At 42.6% G+C, this 18,425-nt stretch overlaps 1 protein-coding gene across 6 annotated transcripts in view; it reads left to right on the forward strand.

The window, feature by feature from the left end:
- Positions 1–17,998, forward strand: part of BRAP (BRCA1 associated protein) — a 32,520-nt gene extending 14,522 nt beyond the window's left edge. For all 6 annotated transcript variants that reach the window (XM_032876277.1, XM_032876272.1, XM_032876273.1 and 3 more), the window contains 8 exons: positions 71–184; positions 1,856–2,004; positions 6,715–6,790; positions 7,472–7,610; positions 7,995–8,104; positions 10,237–10,326; positions 15,184–15,287; positions 17,511–17,998. In XM_032876277.1, the coding sequence (XP_032732168.1) occupies positions 71–184; positions 1,856–2,004; positions 6,715–6,790; positions 7,472–7,610; positions 7,995–8,104; positions 10,237–10,326; positions 15,184–15,287; positions 17,511–17,874 (1,146 nt within the window). In that variant the 3' untranslated portion in view covers positions 17,875–17,998. The remainder of the gene's footprint in view (positions 1–70; positions 185–1,855; positions 2,005–6,714; positions 6,791–7,471; positions 7,611–7,994; positions 8,105–10,236; positions 10,327–15,183; positions 15,288–17,510) is intronic.
- The last annotated feature ends 427 nt before the right edge of the window (positions 17,999–18,425 follow it).

Raw genomic sequence — 18,425 nt, forward strand, 5'->3', positions numbered from 1 at the left:
ATCTTGAATAAAAAGCACATTTGCAGGATGTTTCTTTTAACTTTTTCCTTTTCTCCATTGGTATACCTAGGCTGATGCAGATAGTTTTTATATGGCGTGCAATGGCCGCCAGTTCAACTCAATAGAAGATGATGTTTGCCAGCTGGTGTATGTGGAAAGGGCTGAAGTACTGAAATCTGAAGATGTAAGTGTACATATTTCTTGTGCTTTTTTGTGTGTATGTAGCACACACACATATGTGAATGTCATGGGTTGAATGTTAGGGTACCTGTGGAAGTGTCCAGAGTATGCCAGTCCCTAGAGATAGAAGGCAGGTGAGTGGTTGCCAGGGCCAAGGGAAGAGAGATGAGGAGTGACTGCACTGAGTATAATATCTTTTGGGGATGAGAAGGATATTCTGGGATTAGTGGTGAGGGTTGCACAACCTTGTGACTATACTAAAACCTGCTGAATCGAACACTTAAACATGGCAGATTTTATATTAAATGAATTTTATCTCAATTTTTAAAAAGTATCCCAAAATGTTAAAAAAAAATTATCTGTGTTATCAAAATTGAGTGTTCATCTATTCAGATGGTCTGGATCCTAAAAGAAGCATTTTTACTTTAACTATCAACCCTTAGTCCCTGTGCTAATTTTTAATTCTGTTTGGATAACAATCTATAATTGTTCTGGTTGGCCACCCTCTGTGGAACCTTTTCCTACAAAATGTGTTCACTTAAATCATTTTATAAAGTAAGTAGTAGATTCAGCTCTCTTATAGTTTTAAGATTTTCTTTCTTTTAAGGTAGACCTGAAAGTGTTTTTACTTTGAAATCGGCTTGTTGGAAATAAGTTTTGGTTTGATTGTTCTGTCATTAGATTAGGTAAAATAAAAATTGACAGATGATATCATCAGGCTTCCTTTGTGCCAGTTTTAGAGATTTTTTTCCCTCTAAATGAACGTGGCTTCTTGAGAGAGTTCCTGTGAAAAGCTACTCTTCAGGGACCATAGAGAAATGTGATTTTTTTCAGCATTTCCTTCTGTGCATACCTCCCCATCTTTGGTTCAGTGATTCCTGCTCGTTTTCAGGTGGCGGGCTCACGTCAGTCACTGTCTTGGGGGGGAGCAGGGCTTGCCTACAGACCATTATGTCCCCTATTTCACAGCCTGCTATAGCTTCCTAAACTTCTTTCATAGCACTTAGGACCACTGGTACTTGTAATTATAGCATTATGATTGTGACCACTGGTAATTTTAAAAATTTGACTTTTGTCTCTCTATAGCAGATTTTAAGCTCTTTGAGGACAAGACCTGACTTGGTTGGTTGGGACTGAGCGTGTCCGTTTTGCTCACCATTGTGCTACAGCTAGAACAGTGTTTGGCACACATAGTAAGGACTCAATAAGTGTGTATTAAATAAATGAATAAATCAGTGTTGTTGATACTATTATCACTTTGTAGAAAGTGTTAAGTTTTAACTTACTCTGTGGAAAAATCATTGCTTTTATTCATGTGTGTTCTGTTCTAGTTACAGAGCCTTAGAAGTAGGGCCAGGAGTCTGGTAACACTTTAGATTCTCTTTTAAGTTTTTGGTGGTAGTCTCCTCTCCAGGGTATCAGCTCCGTGAGGGCAGGGATCTTTGTTGGCTTATTGGCCACCCTGTCCCCAGTGCCTTGCACAGCGCCGGGAAGATAGGTGCTCAGTCAGTATTTGTTGTGATGAAAATCTTACCAACGTAAGTTATTTGCACAGAGCAAAAGTGTTAGCAACATCCTTCCAGGAGTCAAAAAGCAGCAGGAAAACTAGTGTTAAAAACATATATATTAGAACCACGGATGAAGAGTGAGGCTTACGTGAGGTGTTTCCCTGTAGGGTGCCAGCCTCCCCGTGATGGACCTGACCGAGCTCCCCAAGTGCACGGTATGTCTGGAGCGCATGGACGAGTCCGTGAACGGCATCCTCACCACGTTATGTAACCACAGCTTCCACAGCCAGTGCCTGCAGCGCTGGGACGACACCACGTGAGTGTAGGAGCTAGTCCCCCACCCTCTCAAAGCCCATTATTCCCCTTTCCCAGAATTAAAAATAGCCACCACCAAAAGTGAACCATTCCAAGTGCTTGACTTTATACGCGTGAGCACCACAGCAGTGAAGAGGTCACCTGGAAGGCCCTTCCATTTTTCTTCACTTGCCTCAGTTCATGTGGTAAGCAGTCAGCATTCTTACACCTCCTCCTCCTTAGTATGTTGATTCAGAATCTGTGTGGGATTTCCAAAAGCAGCATGAATTGTTTGCTTCCAAGAACCTTTGAGGCTCTTCTACCTCAATGAAGTCTAGGTCTAAAATCTCCTTTATCATCTGATGTTGACTGTTTACTTTGGTTTTCTTACCATTCGGGCTGTGGTAGTCTAGCATTTCAGATTTGTATGTTGGTGGTGGCACAGTGGCCAGTAATAGCAGTCACTAAGTCTGAAGCACCCATACGCCACCCATATGCCCTGTTTCCCACTTTAGGAGAGGCCTTATTTGTAGGGTGGCATGGCGCAGGCAAAGACCTGAGGTGTAAGCTGTACCTTGGTTTTTGTTCTTTTAAATCAAGAGTTGTTCCTTTTATAAACGGTGCTGTAGGGCTTAGCTAGAAAAGTAAATCAGCTGCTGGCCTAGGTCTCCCACTACAGAGAGGAAGACACAATCAAATAATCAAACATGTAGTCGTGGCCATAACAGGGTTTACGAAGGAACAGCGTGCAGTGTTATGACTAGAGAACTAGGGCCCTGAGATAGCCAGGGCCGCCTGAGACGTTCAGTCTCCAGGAGGCTGAAGAGGCGTTAGCCAGGGAAAGGGGGGCACCTGAGAGAAGGCAGTGTGAGGGCGCGGGTGTGCAAGGGAAGGGGAAGATCACATGTCAAGGCCCAGAAATGAGAAAGGCGAACATCCACAGGAATCTCTTTTCTACCCTGACGTGACCAAAAGAATGGCAGCTTTTGGGGCGCCTGGGTGGCTCAGTGGGTTGAGGCCTCTGCCTTCGGCTCACGTCATGATCCCAGGGTCCTGGGATCGAGCCCCGCATCGGGCTTTCTGCTCAACAGGGGGCCTGCTTCCCTTCCTCTCTGCTTGCCTCTCTGCCTGCTTGTGATCTCTGTCTGTCAAGTAAATAAATAAAATCTTAAAAAAAAAAAAAAAAAGAATGGCAGCTTTCACAGAGCAGGGACCTTGTCTGGCTTGCTCACTGCTGTGCCCTCACCCTTGGCAGGAAACCTGGCACATAGTAGGAGCTCAGAAAATACTCTTGAGCAGATAAACAAACCCAGGGTTTTCTCTAGCCTGTTAAGCTTGACATGAATCTTACCCTAATTCTAAAGCTCCCTCTGGGGTTTCTCGTGGGACCTCTTCAAAGAATTGTCCAGGTTTAAATTCGCCTTGAATAACGCCACACTAAGATGTGTGCATTCCACAAAGTGTTCATCTGTATTTTGTGTCTGTCTGCAACACCATTTAAGTTTTGGACACTTCTTTGTCCCCTGCCACTCCAGTTTTACTCTCAGTGCACGTTAACTGCCCCAGAAACATAACATTTTAAAGTTTAAAGCTTAGAAGTTTGCTCAGGAACCGTATTGTCCAGCCTCCTCTTTTTTAGAGAGGAGGTAACAGATCCAGAAATGAAAAAGCAGCATGTTGAAAGCGTTTTGCAGAGAAGACGAGACCGGGACTAGACTTCAACCCTCTGGATAGACAGACCTGGCAGCTAGCCTCAAAAATACAGAGTTCCTTCAGCAAATATGTTTTGAGCCTCAGTACATGCATTGTATACTGCTGGCCACTGACGAGAGAGAACAAACATAGATCCTCCTCGGGGAAGTTCAGTCAGCTAAGGGAGCTGACATAAGTGCATACAATTCAAGGTAGAAATCAGAGGAAAATAGAGATGGCTTTCCCACTGGGGATATTCAAGAAGGGCGACATGGAGGACGCAGCCTTGGTATGCAGTCTTGAAGAGTAGTTTTTGAACACATGGCGATGTCAGAGAAGGACATTCTGGGAAGTTTTCCCCAAATATCTCCTCAGGAAAATAAGAAGACAACTCAAAAGTTATTTTTAAGGAGAAGGAAGCATTTAGTAAACTGTTAATGACCTTTTAATCAATGAGATGGTATGTTACAGAATACTACATGTATTCAGATAAGGTGATTTTTGTAGTTTTTTCCCTTTTTTTCCCTCAGGATCATACTTATATTTTAGAAAGATCATTCTGACATAATATAGGAAATAAGATTTCAGAATTTGTGTTTTGTTTTTTATCTAACCACTACCGCAGCTGCCACACAGACCAAAGGAATGACACAGAGCTAGTCTGGACCTTTGACAAGACAGCTCGCTGCTCATTACAGCTGCCATTTCATTGTTTCTTCACATTTGTCTAACAGCTTCTCTCTTTTTGAAGTTTTTATTTAAATTCCAGTTAACATACTATGTTACCTTAGTTTCAGGTGTGCAGTATAGTGATTCAGCACTTCCATACATCACCCTGTGCTCATCACAAGCGCCCTCCTTCATCCTGTCACCTAGTCCACCCGTCTCCCCTCCCCCCTTCCCCTCTGTTACCATCAGTGTGTTGTTCTCTGTGGTTAGGAGTCTGTCTCTTGTTTGTCTCTCCCTCTCTCTTCCCTTTGCTTGTTGTTTTCTTAAATTTCACATATGAGTGAAATCATACGGTATTTGTCTTTCTCTGACTGACCAATTTTGCTTAGCATTGTACTCGCTGGCTCCATCCACATTGTTGCAAATGGCAAGAGTTCATTCTTTTTGATGACTGAGTAATATTCCATGGCATGTATATGTCCCATCTTTTTTTATCCGTTTATCTGTTAATGGACACTGCTTCCATAATTTGGCTATTGTTGATAATGCTGCTGTTAACATCACGCCTGGGTGCATATCAGGCTTCTCTTTTGATACTAAACGTAGAGACTAGATCATTTAGCATTTAGCTTTCTCTTAGGAAATACAGATCAAGCCTTTTTATATGTGATAAGAACCTCATGTTCTTCCTGCTAATTGTCTTTACTCGGTTTTGTTTACTCAGTTGGGTAACAAATGAATACTAGTTATATCTTAAGTATTCTTTCTTCTTAGCGCTAGTTCATAATTAGCTTCAATTATAACCTGCTTTCTATCATTTTTGCCCATCTGACAGAAATATTCATGACTGGTACTTAGTGTTACTTGTCTTGAGTATAATAGAATGGCATTAATGGAATTTTTTTTAAGATGTTATTTATTTTATTCGAGAGAGAGAGAGCGTGAGAGGGAAGAAGGTTAGAGGGAGAAGCAGACTCCCCAGGGAGCTGGGAGCCTGATGTGGGACTTGATCCAGGGACTCCAGGATCATTACCTGAGCCAAAGGCAGTGGCTTAACCACTGAGCCACCAGGCACCCTATTAATGGATTTTTTAATGGCCTTTTCCCCCCAGCTTTACTGAATTATAATTGATCACCAAAAAATTATATGTATTTAGGGGTGCCTGGCTGGTTTATTCTGTAGAGTGTGTGACTCTTGATCTTGGGGTCATGAGTTTGAGCCCCATGTTGGGGTTAGAGATTACTTAAAAATAAAATCTTAAAAAAACTGTATATTTAACTGGAGCACCTGAGTGGCTCACTCAGGCATCTGCCTTCGGTTCAGGTCATGATCCTGGGGTCCTGGAATCAAGCCCTGCGTCGGGCTCCCTGCTCAGCGGGAAGTCTGTTTCTCCCTCTGCCTGCTGCTCCCCCTGCTTATTCTTTCAAATAAATAAATAAAATATTTAAAAATAAATAAAATGTACAACCTGATGACTCAGTATACATATACTTTATGAAGTGTTCATAACCAAGCTAATAAACATATCTTACCTCACACCTTTACCATTTTCCTGTTTTTCGTGTGTATGTGTGTGTGTGGTAAGAATACCCAAAGTCTATCTTCTTAGCAAATTTCAAAAACAATATAATATTGTCAGCTGTAGTCACACTGAGGAACAATAGTTCTCCAGAATTGATTCAGTCTTGCATAATTGAAACCTTATAACCTTTGACCAACATCTCCCAATTGCCGCCTCCCCCCAGACCCTGGTATCCGTCTTCCTTTCTGCTCTCTGTTTCTGTGAGTTTGCCTTCAGTGCTATTTTAATTGACTTCTTGTAAATTGAAACTTGAGCACTTGGCGCTGCTGTCCTCTTCCACATATTTATCGTATGCTAACATGCCATGTGTGTTCCGTATTCACTTACTTTTTCAGTGAAATTTATTACAGATTTTAGTTTTAACTCTTGGGAGCAACCTAGAGAAGACAGAGTACCTTTTGAGTGATTTAGATCTTTGGGAAATAAGGTAGATTGTTTGAAATAAAAATACCTTACAGATACCCGGACATAAAATTAACGTATCTAAAGTCCCTAATTCTAACCTGTATACATTTAGTTCTTTGATTAAGCTTTAGACAGAAAAATGGAAGAAGGCATGAAGCAGATCAAGACTCCTTCCTTTCATTCTTCCTTTCTCAAGATTTTGTATTCTTTTTTCATTTCTTTGGAGAATAACTTGCAAGCGTTTTTCGAGTGATACCATTAGTTATGATAAACATGTAGTATGTAAGAGACCGAAGATTTAAAATGCAGTTTTTGACTTTTGATTCTGTAACAGCCGTCTCTTGTATTCCGTCTGTACCATTCTCGTTTGGTGTCCTGGCTAGGTGTCCTGTGTGCCGGTATTGCCAAACACCAGAGCCAGTGGAAGAGAATAAGTGTTTCGAGTGTGGTGTGCAGGAAGTAAGTACTGGCCGACTGCTGGGAAAGAACAGTGAGCATGGCTTTCATGGTCTGGGGTTTGCTTCAATTCTTTTCAATTCTTTTTCAGACTGAATCTTTTTTTTTTTTTTTTTTTTTTCTTTTTGTCCAGGGTCAGGCAAGATGTATAAATAAATTATTTTATATTCCTAAGCAAAATAATCTCTGCTTTTTATTCTTTGTTTTTTGAAGAGGACTAGACTTTTGCTGATAAAATGTGAATATTTGTCTTGCTGTTTACTTAGAGTTCCTTAAAACCCAGAAGGAGAAAATGATTGGCCTGTAAAAGCATCCTTGCTTTTTGGGTTTTAAACATAGATTTAGGGGCGCCTGGGAGGTTCAGTCGTTAGGTGTCTGGCTTCCGCTCAGGTCATGATCCCATGATCCCATGATCCCATGGGTCCGGGATCGAGCCCCACATCAGGCTGCCCACTCTGCGAGAGTCCTGCTTCTCTCTTTCCCACTCCCCCTGCTTGTGTTGCCTCTCTCCTTGTCTCTCTCTGTGTCAAGTAAATAAAAATCTTTAAAATAAACAAATAAAAATGTTTATTCAAAACTCCTGTAGAAACAACTCCGCTTCATTCTGTCAGGCCCCTTCCCACTCAGAGTGAGCCAAGTCATGTGTTTTTTTATAACTAATGAAGGTCTTACCTTCTCTGACAGAACCTGTGGATTTGTTTAATATGTGGCCACATAGGATGTGGACGGTATGTGAGTCGACATGCTTATAAGCACTTTGAGGAAACGCAGCACACATATGCCATGCAGCTCACCAACCATCGAGTCTGGGACTATGCCGGAGGTGAACACTGTCTCATTTCCTAATTCAGAATCGTTCTGCATGAACATCTCTCCCTCAGAACCTCTCCGCTTTCTCTTCTAGCTTGAAATCTTCCTGACAGCTGTGGCAAACTCAAATTCTCATGGTGCCCCATAGGGCACTATTTCCTGAGAATGGCCTAAATTGCACATTATAAAGGGAGTTAACTAACGCTGCCATACTTGCTCTCTCACTCCTGCTTAAATTCAGATGATCTAGCCCACTTGTACAGAAGCATCGCAAGGCATTTAATTTAGAACACATAAAACCAAAAATTTGTCCAAGTTCAGAGCGTATGCAGACTCTTTTCATTGTGAAGAAAGAAGCCAAACCAGCCTTGATTGATGCGTTCATTCTTTTCTTTAGATAACTATGTCCATCGACTGGTTGCAAGTAAAACAGATGGAAAAATCGTACAGTATGAATGTGAGGGTGATACTTGCCAGGAAGAGAAAATAGATGCCTTACAGTTAGAGGTAAGATACTTTATTAGTAATTACTAAGTACCTTTTTTTACTTCTTTTTACTGTCCTAACTTAAAAAGTGACTTGGGCTTTCAATTTTGGCATTTCCTCTGTATGTCAACTTTTTTAAAAGTCACATCATTGCTCAGAAGGATTATTAAAATATTTTTATTCTGTCTGATTATCTTCTTTGAAAGTCTAAGTCTCACCACGCCTTATTATTTTGAATGTGATTTTCCTCACTGTCTCCAGCTCAATATTAAGGTAGTCCTCTAGCTGCAGTAAACTGGAAGTTGAGAATCTGCCCGATGGCATCCCAGTAGCAGTTGGAAACTGAGCAGTTCAGAATGAGGAAACCCCAGTAGCATCCTTCCATACCCAGGAAGCTTTTGTGTATATCTTAGACATTGTATGGATTAGACACATATATACTCAAAGTACATATTTTATGGATTTGATGCTTACATAAAGCCATTTGGGGGTATGCATATAGTCAAACAACAAAAGTAGCACAGTCTGAGTTTTCACTGAAGCAATAAATCCCATCTACTATAAAATTATACTGTAAAGTTTACATTAATGAAAGAGCGGTTTAACAGGAGTCTTGTTTTTGTTTTAAGATTTTTAAAAACTTATTTGACAGAGAGAGCATGCGAGCATAAGCAGGGGGAACGGCGGAGAGGGAGAAGCAGGCGCCCCACTGAGCAGGGAGCCCAATGCAGGGCTCCATCTCAGGACCCCAGGTTCATGACCTGAGCCGAAGGCAGTCTGGTTGAGTGAGACTGAGCCCCAGGTCAGGCTCTGCGCTCAGCATGGAGTCTGCTTGCCCCCTTCCCCTTCACTCCTCCCCGTTTATGCGTGTGTGTACGCACATGCTCTCCCGCACTCGCTCGCTCTCAAATAAATAAAATCTTAAAAAAAAATAACTTTGGGAGGAAATGGATATTCCAAAACTTGCTCATTTCCAGATTTCTGTGGTCTAATAGATTCAGTAGAATGACCTAAATGATGTTTTACTATTAATTGTACTGATAAGAAAAAAATTTAAACCTTTTACATTAAGTTTTTAGAATAGCAACCCTTCCACATTAACACTTAAGTATAATCATTCAGCAAATGTTTATCAAGGGCTGCTCTCTGTCAGCCGCTCTTCTTGGTACTGGGAGTGCAGCATTGATCAGCCCCCACTGCCCACTCCAGGGACACACACACGTTGCCCCATCTGGCCTTTCTCTTACATCTTCATTCCCTTCTCTAGCTCACAAACACATTCAGATCTCTTTTAGTCTTTTAGAGTGGTCTTTCTGAAATGCAGATGTGATGTTGCCACTCCCTGGCCCACATTTCTCCATGTAATACCCCAGAGCCTTCCATAAGGCTCCATCTGCTCCATCTGTCCATACCTTGCACCCTTGCCTCATTGATGTGACTGCTTCATCTTGGAAGAGTTCCTGAATGTCTACAGCTCACACATGGGGCCAGTAGTTCTCTGGAATCAGATCTCTGTCTTTACCTCGTCCTGTCTGTCGAAAGCCCTCCCAAATCTCCCCTTTTCTCAGAAGCCCTGCCAGACCCTACTGTCAAGCCATCTATCCTTTCTCTGTTTACACTGCACTGTTCATCCATTCATGCAGTCAGATAGCAAACGTTTCTTGACGTCCAGCATGTGCCAGGCACTGGGATTACAGAAATAAGGGTAGAACCCTCACTTTGAACAAGTTGATAGTCTTGTCAGGGAGACCTGGTGGTTAAGTGCTGTTAATGATAGGCACCATACTAAGGGAACTGAGAGGACTGCTTAACCCAAGGCTGGGTGGGACAGGGACAGCTTCCTAGAGCGGGGTGAGCAGATTTCACTTATACTTTGATTTAAAAACCTGTGGTTCTTTAAGTTAGCCTGAATAGAAACGTATTTGTTAACATACATTTCTCTGCTTACTTGTCCAGACTAGATGGTAAGCCCCAGGACAGGAGTGTAATTGACATCTCTGTATTCCCTGGTTTGTTGAGTAGAGTGTAACCAAGATGTAATACACATTGTCATGGTTACACCTACTCTTCCTTAGGTGATTAAATGTTGAGTTTTAACTGAATTGAAGAAACTTAGTGATTTATGTTTTGGTGTCTATTCTCTATGTTTCTAGTATTCGTATTTACTAACAAGCCAGCTGGAATCTCAGCGAATCTACTGGGAAAACAAGATAGTTCGGATAGAGAAGGACACAGCCGAGGAAGTAAGTTTCTGCTTTGGTGCTGCTGACGTGCCACATGGCAGGGCTATCTGATGTTGGGGTGGGAGAAGGCAGGGTAAAAGAAAAGAGGAATGCTGGAATCTTCCTTACTCTGATACAGAGATAGAGAATTGTTTGGCTTCTGAAAAGAAACCTTTGTTATACGTTAGTTATATCTCAGTAAAGCTGGGGCGCAGGGGAGGGGAGGATGTAGTGCACAGAGAGAAGAAAGAAAGGAAGAATTTGGAATCAGTTATCTCACCCCAGTAATCTAACTTTAGATCAGAATTCCGAGAGAAGTGGTTGAAAACATGAATCATCATTATATTACAGACTTAGCCCCTAAAGGCAGTTTTAGGCAACAAGAAATTCTAGACCACAATAAGAAAGAAATTAGTCAAAAAGAGGAAAAGGAAGAGACGAAAATATGCTGTTGCAAATGCAGCCAGCTGAACATTATTTAAGAAGGGGAGGGAGGGACGCCTGGGTGGCTCAGTGGGTTAAGCCTCTGCCTTCGGCTCAGGTCATGATCTCGGGGTCCTGGGATCGAGTCCCGCATCGGGCTCTCTGCTCAGCAGGGAGCCTGCTTCCCCTTCTCTCTCTGCCTGCCTCTCTGCCTACTTGTGATTTCTGTCTGTCAAATAAATAAATAAAATCTTTAAAAAAAAAAAAAAAAAGAAGGGGAGGGAAGCCAACATGTATTCTTACCTAGGATCAGTAAATCAAGACGAATGGATCAGAATTGTACGCTGAGCTCGATATTACATTAAATATGAGGTGAGGAAGAAACGAAATACCTGTTATATATCCTAAAAAAGGAAAATTTGGGCTTAAAAACCTGAGTATTTTGGTATTTTTGAGTGGGGAAAGATTTAACTTCTGTCAGGTTTTCTAGTGCCTTGTGCAATTCCATTAAAAAAAAAGGCAGAAGTATGTACACGAGGGCTTGTAATTTGAGTCTGCCAGTTGGTTTGTCAGCTCGGGAACAGCTGCTTTGAGGAGCTGCATGTGGGCTTCTGTGGCAGTACGATGGTGCCGAGCTCTTCGAAATCGCAGAGAAGAAAGGAAGACAGAGGTGCTAGAGCTTCTGTGGTTCCCATGGTTCCTTGTTTATCTAGGGCAGAGGTTTTTAGATGTTAACAAAATCCTTTAAAGAAATTGCCAGTTCACTGCTCCAACAGGTGAAAGAGAAAAGTGGTATGATTTTGGTGGAAACCCAGGCGGAGGGCACAGAACTCCACTTGCTTTTTTCCCGTTGCCTCCAGCACGTACAAGGAACCCTGCCAGTTCCAAAGAAGGGAGTTTGAAAACTAGTGAGCTCCTCAGGGGACTCCAAGAACCTTCCTCAGGTTCTAAGAACAGTGTCCATACAGGCTTTTAAATTTTTTTAATGATGATTTCTGTCATTTTGTGCGTCCTTAGCACTAACTAGACCTTCAGATAGGGGCTGCAGAGCCAGGCTTGGGTCTCACCTGTGTGGTGGCTAGGATTACCCTGGAATTAGGCAGGCAGGGCCAGGCTTACACATAGGCCAGGTCCTTTGGCCCCAGTTTCTGGATATGCCTACAAATGAGGAGAAATCAGCCTTCTAAAATTAAGGCTTAACACCAGCTTTGACATGATCTTTAGTTATAAGTTCTTGATAGAGTTCCTACAAGAACCTTCCAAGTGACGAAAGTGCCTTTCCAGAGGCATTCAGGGTCACTTGATGGACTAGTTCTGAATAGGCCTTGATTGGAGCACATATGGGAGAGACATGCCTCCAACAGTGCTCAGGAAGCAGAGCATGGTCACTGCCACTTGGTGTCGAGTTATGAAGTCCCAGGGACTAACATTGGCCAACTCTGCACGCCTGAGTAATGGGTTTGTGCACAGGGGATACACCTGAAGTGCTTCACGCAGACCCTTGAGAGCTAAGCTTAGGGTCCTCTCCACCTTTTCAGATTCCTTAGGATTAACTGCATTCCCTAATAAATGCCCATGAAAAGCAAGTCAAAGGGCAGGAAAGCTAAACGCTGAAACTTGTGGGGTTTTTTTTAATGTGGGGGTAAGATGGAGGCAAGGGCAGCCCTTCATAAAAGCTGGAAGGGCTTGAAAAGGATGTTTTGTTTTCTAGTAACAAATGTCGCTTATCCATAAGTTAATGGATGATGCAGGTTTTTTGTTCTGCCACTGTCCTCCTTTTGACCAGTCCTCTGTCCACTGGCACCTCCAGCAGGAGAGCGTGTGCAGAGAGATACAGTAGCAGACAGCGGGTTTCACTGGTGGAGATTCTCGTTCATGGGCCTCATTGTGGGCTTGTTACAGTGCTGTTCTGCTCCTACAGGGAGTACGATTACTGTAGCGTGTGAAAGTCTGTTCTAGAAGCTCATGTCCACTCGAAGGTTCTTGTTTTAGTGGGGCCATGTAGGAAGAACGCAGAGCAGGCAGACAGGACAGTGAATTCCCTAAAGATCTGTCTTTTCTCATTGGACCTGGAGCTCCATGTAAATCAGTACTTTTCCAGCTGCGGATTGTGAAATGAGTTTGATAGCTGGCATTTTTATTAAAACAGGTAAGGTGGATATAAAATATTAGAGCACATTATCATATTCAATACTGTTTTGTGAAGCTCTTGGCGTCGGTTGTGTATATACTGAGTATGTCTTACTGCGGGCTCATGGTCAGAAGGGTTTTAAAAAGCACTGACTTAAACCATTGTAACTTTTGTCTATAGCAATTTTAGAGAGCTTTTTGGGGTTACTTGGTTTTCATCTCGATTCAAGTGCATTTGGCCTAAGTATCTCCAGTTAGCAAAACACAGTTTGGTTCCTTTTGATAGTCATTTTTGTCCTCTTCGTTTTCCCTAACAGGAGTCAGTTTAGGAGAAGATGTACAAAGGATCTAATGGTCTTTTATTTTAAAACAATATTGGGGAGGAAATTAATACCAAATTAGAATTAGAGCAATTTAAAAAAAAAATTTAAGATTTTACTTATTTATTTGACAGTGAGAGAGAGAGAGAGTGAGCAAGCACAAGTGGGGACGGGCAGAGGGAGAGGGAGAGGCGTGCTCCCCGCTGAGCAGGGAGCCCAGCATGGGGCTTGATCCCAGGAGTGCGGTATTATGACCTGAGCTCAAGGCAGATGCCCAACTGACTGAGCCACCCAGGCACCCCAAATTTTTGTTTTCATGACATAGAGGAATCTTGCTTTGTTCTTCCAACTTAACAGAAGTTGGCTATAAAGTTAATTTCTACAGTTATTTTCTTATTTAAAAAAAAAAAACAGTGCTGTTAGAAATCTGTTAGTCAGACCATGTGGCAAGTTTTTAAAAGTAAGTATTAAAAGCAGTGGCCCTTTTTCTAACCTGATGGACAATTGCTGAGAGTTTGCCTCTGCCCAAGGGTCGTTTTTCCTTTGCTGTACAGCTGTGGCCTCCAGTGTAGTACAGGGAGGTCTAGAGCTTGGCTCTAGATTCAGACTTGGTGTCCCAGTCCTGGACCCACCATGCTCTGGTTGGGTGACCTTGGGCAGATTGCCTCACCGTTCTATAAGCCTGTTTCTGTAAAAGGCTGCCGCATCGAAGTCTCTAGCTTCTTGAAAGATATAAAGGGATACTGCTTACAAAACACCTGGCTGGTATGTGGGCCATAGGATTTAAATTCTCAGACCCTTTCAGTTCCTGTTATTACTGCCTCATGATCCACGCAGCCTTGCTACTTCTCCTTCCCATCTAATCTTCGCCCTGTGTCCGTCCGTACATCAGTAGAGCTGAGGCATTTCTCAGTTGTGTAGATCGTCACACCCAAGTGAATCCAGAGTCTGCTTAGCTAGTACTTCAAAAGTCTCATGATTTCCAACACAGAATACACCAGAATTTTTAAATTCTCTTCAGTTTCTTTCTTTTTTTTTTTTCTTTTTAAGATTTTATTTATTTAGTTGACAGGGAGAGAGATCACAAGTAGGCAGAGAGGCAGGCGGTTGTGGGGGGAAGAAGGCTCACTGCTGAGAAGAGAGCCCAATGCGGGCCCCGATCCCAGGACCCCAAGATCGTGACCTGAGCCAAACGTAGAGGCTTAACCCACTGAGCCACCCAGGCGCCCTCTCCAGTTTCTAAGACAATGTAGCATGAATTCGTTCTCTCTATATTGCACTTGCAAATTAACTCAAAATAAGAACCACTTATGTTCCATGTCACTTTGTGTACCTGAGAAAATTAGTAAGGAGTTTGGGAAGGGGGGAGCCTGAACAGTTAAAATCAGTTATCACCATTTTCTTGGATTAGATTAGTTTGTTAGATTATTTGAATAGTAATTTTTGGAATGTGATCTCAGGAGGAAAAAAAAATGATGAGTTAAGAGGAGGATGCTCTGTTTGGTGCCAGGGTGGCTCAGTTGGTTAAGCAACTGCCTTCAGCTCAGGTCATGATCCCGGAGTCCTGGGATCGAGTCCCACATCAGGCTCCCAGCTCCATGGGGAGTCTCCTTCTCCCTCTGACCTCCCCTCTCATGCTCTCTCACTGTGTCTCTCTCTCAAATAAATAAATAAAATTAAAAAAAAAAAAAAGAAGAAGAGGATGCTGTGGTCTGGCCTCCGACAGACCATCTCCTGCTTGACTGCCCAAGTCTACTTTTGAGTCTTTCGCTTGACATTCAGCTGCTCCTGATCATCCTGGTATAGATAAACAGTAAGGGGGAAAAAGGATTTCTCAAAATGGTTATTCCATTACAGGAGTTCTTTCAAATGATTGTCTCACCTTTTCTTAGTTCGGTTTGTCAAAGTTATAGACAGGTAATTAAAGAAACAGTGGTGAAGTTAGCCCCAGAGACCAGCCGCTATGCCTCTGTGAAGTGAAACTGACCTCTGTTTGCTCTTCCAGATTAACAACATGAAGACCAAATTTAAAGAAACAATTGAGAAATGTGATAATCTGGAGCATAGACTAAATGATCTCCTAAAAGAAAAGCAGTCTGTGGAAAGAAAGTAGGTGTAATTGGCCTCTTTTAATTAGCTTTTTCATTCTAACAGGCTCATAAACAGGTAATCTCCTTCATTAACACTTTCCAAGTGTGTCTGTCAACGAGGTTTTCAGGGGTCTCCCTATATATGAAGCAAACTTACTGTGACTTTGCGTTTATTAAAAACGACAGTGTTTCACGCCAGGTGGATGCCGTGTGGAATGCAGTGCTCTCGGCTGATGTCTGTGCTTCTTGTATGTGCAGATATCTTTCATTTTTGCCACTAGAAAGCAACAGCCTTGTGCTCAGAGCTGCAGCTTCTCTGAGCCATGTGGCTGAGAACTGGCACTTAAGAGAGCGACTGTCTAAGCCGGAGGTAGTGTGTACTCTGGGATTAGACAGGAATTAAAAGCCAAATTTGTTGACTATGGTGTGAAAAGCTCAAGAACAGTGTGGCGAGAACATACTCTACTATTATTGTATGGGAAGATAGTTGCTGCTGATTGAAATTATCTTTCTAGCTTAAGTATACTCACAAATACGGGTTTTTTTTACCTCCAGACAAATGGATAAAAAGTCAATTTAAGGGAGGATATAGCTTTAAAAGTTGTTTTTTATTTTGTTTTTGTTTTAAATAAACCTTTATTCTGGAAGAAATTCAGCTTTACGGAGGCTACCAAGATTGTGCACACAGTTCCCATTTCCCCTTTACCTGTTTTCCCCCTATTCAGAAGTAAGGATTATTGTAATAGGGGTTTTTTTTGGTTTTTTGTTTTTGGTTTTTTTTTTTGTATTGTGGCAAAATCTATATAACACGAAATTTGTCAGTGACACTGAATGGCATTCACGACATCCTGCTCCTATTGACATTATCTGTTTCAAAATTTTTTCATCAGCCACAATATTCTTCACCAAAGTTGTTTTGTTTTGTTTTGCTTCTTTTAAACATTTTCTTTGTAAGCAGTCTCTGCACCCAACATGGGGGCTCAAACTTAACAACCCTGAGATCAAGAGTTATGTGCTCTTGAGCCAGCAGGCGCTCAAAGGCTTTTTGTGTGTGGGTTTTTTTTTTAAACTTCTGTAAAAACAACACTATGGCATTAAGAGAAATTAAAATATTGTCCTATACTTTCAGCTCCCTAACAAACTATATGCAAGAATTAAAACTGGAAGGTTTTTTCCACCCTGTAGATCATGCTGTCTATCTAAAGGTTACCATTATTAATTAGTGGTACCGGTGACTATTGCCTCTTCCAAATCTTTCTCTGTACCTGTATAAACATCTCATATATACAATCTTTTCTCTTAAAAAAATAATATTAAGTATTCTGTTTGGTAAAATACTCCATTTTAGAGATTTTTTTTTTTCATATTGGTACATCTAGAGCTATCTTGATCTTCATAAAGGCGGCACAGTATTCCATTGTCTGGAGGTCCCATAATAATTTTAACCCGTTCCCTATTTATGGATGTTTAAGTTGTCTCAAGTCATAAACTACTGTAAACTCTGTTGCAGTGAGCATTTTTCTCCATGTTTCTTTCAGTGTGGTCTGAAATATGTGCTGTGGGATATGTTCTGTAGGATAAATTCCTGGAATAGGTGTGGCAGAGGGCACGGTGAAATTTTTATTTTTATGGGTATTGCCAAGGTGACTTCCAAAGAGTTTGTAGCAGTTCATGCTCCAGTGCCAATGTGTGCAAGTCCCTCTTTCCCCACATCTGAGCTCTCTGGTATTCTGATACATAAAAATGGTATCCCAGGTGGTATTTTAATTTGTAATTTTTTACTTATGAGTAAGATTGAGCATCCAGAATAGGGCGCTCCTATCCTTGAAAACTCTCCTTCAGCAAGTGCAGTGAGGTCAGAGCACTTGACTCTTGGAGAATGTCACTTTTCCTCATAACTTCTTTATCGTAGCTGTTATCTCTAAGACACCTATTTAACCACAGACTGCAAAACAGAGAAGCGGTAGGAGTTTTATCATGAATCACAGAATCGTTTCTGCAATTGAAAAATATCCGATGCTTAGAAAAATTGTCCCGAAGCCACGCTGTTAACTCGAGCAAAATCCTTGCTTTGTAAAGCTGTTGCAGTGGCAGCAGACCAATCCCCTTCCACCGCAGGAGGGAGGAGTGCAGTCCCTCAATGGATTCTGAGATCACAGCGCCTCTGTTCAATCCCAGAGCAGAAAGGGGACAGTGTCAGCAAATGAAAACCATGCTTTTGTCTTCCTTTGTCTTGCAAAAGGTGCACCCAACTAAACACGAAAGTGGCCAAACTTACCACAGAGCTCAAAGAGGAGCAGGAAATGAACAAGTGTTTGCGAGCCAACCAGGTCCTCCTGCAGAACAAACTGAAGGAGGAGGAGAGGGTGTTGAAGGAGACCTGCGACCAGAAGGATCTGCAGATCACGGAGATCCAGGAGCAGCTGCGGGACGTCATGTTCTACCTGGAGGCACAGCAGAAGATCAACCACCTCCCTGCCGAGACCCGGCAGGAAATCCAGGAGGGACAGATCAACATCGCCATGGCCTCAGCCTCCAGCCCCCCGTCTTCGGGGGGCAGTGGGAAGCTGCCCTCCAGGAAAGGCCGCAGCAAGAGGGGCAAGTGACCTCTGGGAAACAGATGTCCCTGAGACTGTTTTCCCTGGCACGGCGGGGGTGCGCTGGGGCTCCAGTGTGAGGGTAGACCTTGAGCAAGTACAAGTGAGGACGGAGCCGCCGTTGTTTGGGTCTTTTCTTTGCGGGCGTGCGCTGCAGGGACTGCAGCCCGGCGGCCAGCGGAGCTAGCGAGATGGCCCGGGGCTTCAGAGCTGGCTGCCGTTGCCCACCATGATAGTTCACTAGCCTCAGGCGCTCTCATGGCCATTTTGCCTTCCTACCTGATAGAAGCCCCAGCTCTGCTGCGCATTTTTCCGTTGTATTTATTGAGTTGGTGTATTTGACATTCACTTCTGGGGTCTGGTTCAAGATGACGATTTTTTTTTTTCCCGGGAACCCAAAGGTCACGTTACCTGAGGTCATTAGCAGCTGCTTTAAAGAGAGGTTTGCACTGGCCACTGAGGATTTACGCAAATTCCCTAACATTAGTCGCCTGTCATTGTCATCCCTCCCTACATCTGGGAATTGAAGAATTGGTTGAAGGTCCCATGAGAAGAGGCCG

The sequence above is a fragment of the Lontra canadensis genome, unplaced genomic scaffold, assembly GCF_010015895.1.
Source record: "Lontra canadensis isolate GAN:19392208 unplaced genomic scaffold, GSC_riverotter_1.0 scaffold58, whole genome shotgun sequence".
Classification (NCBI taxonomy): domain Eukaryota; kingdom Metazoa; phylum Chordata; class Mammalia; order Carnivora; family Mustelidae; genus Lontra; species Lontra canadensis.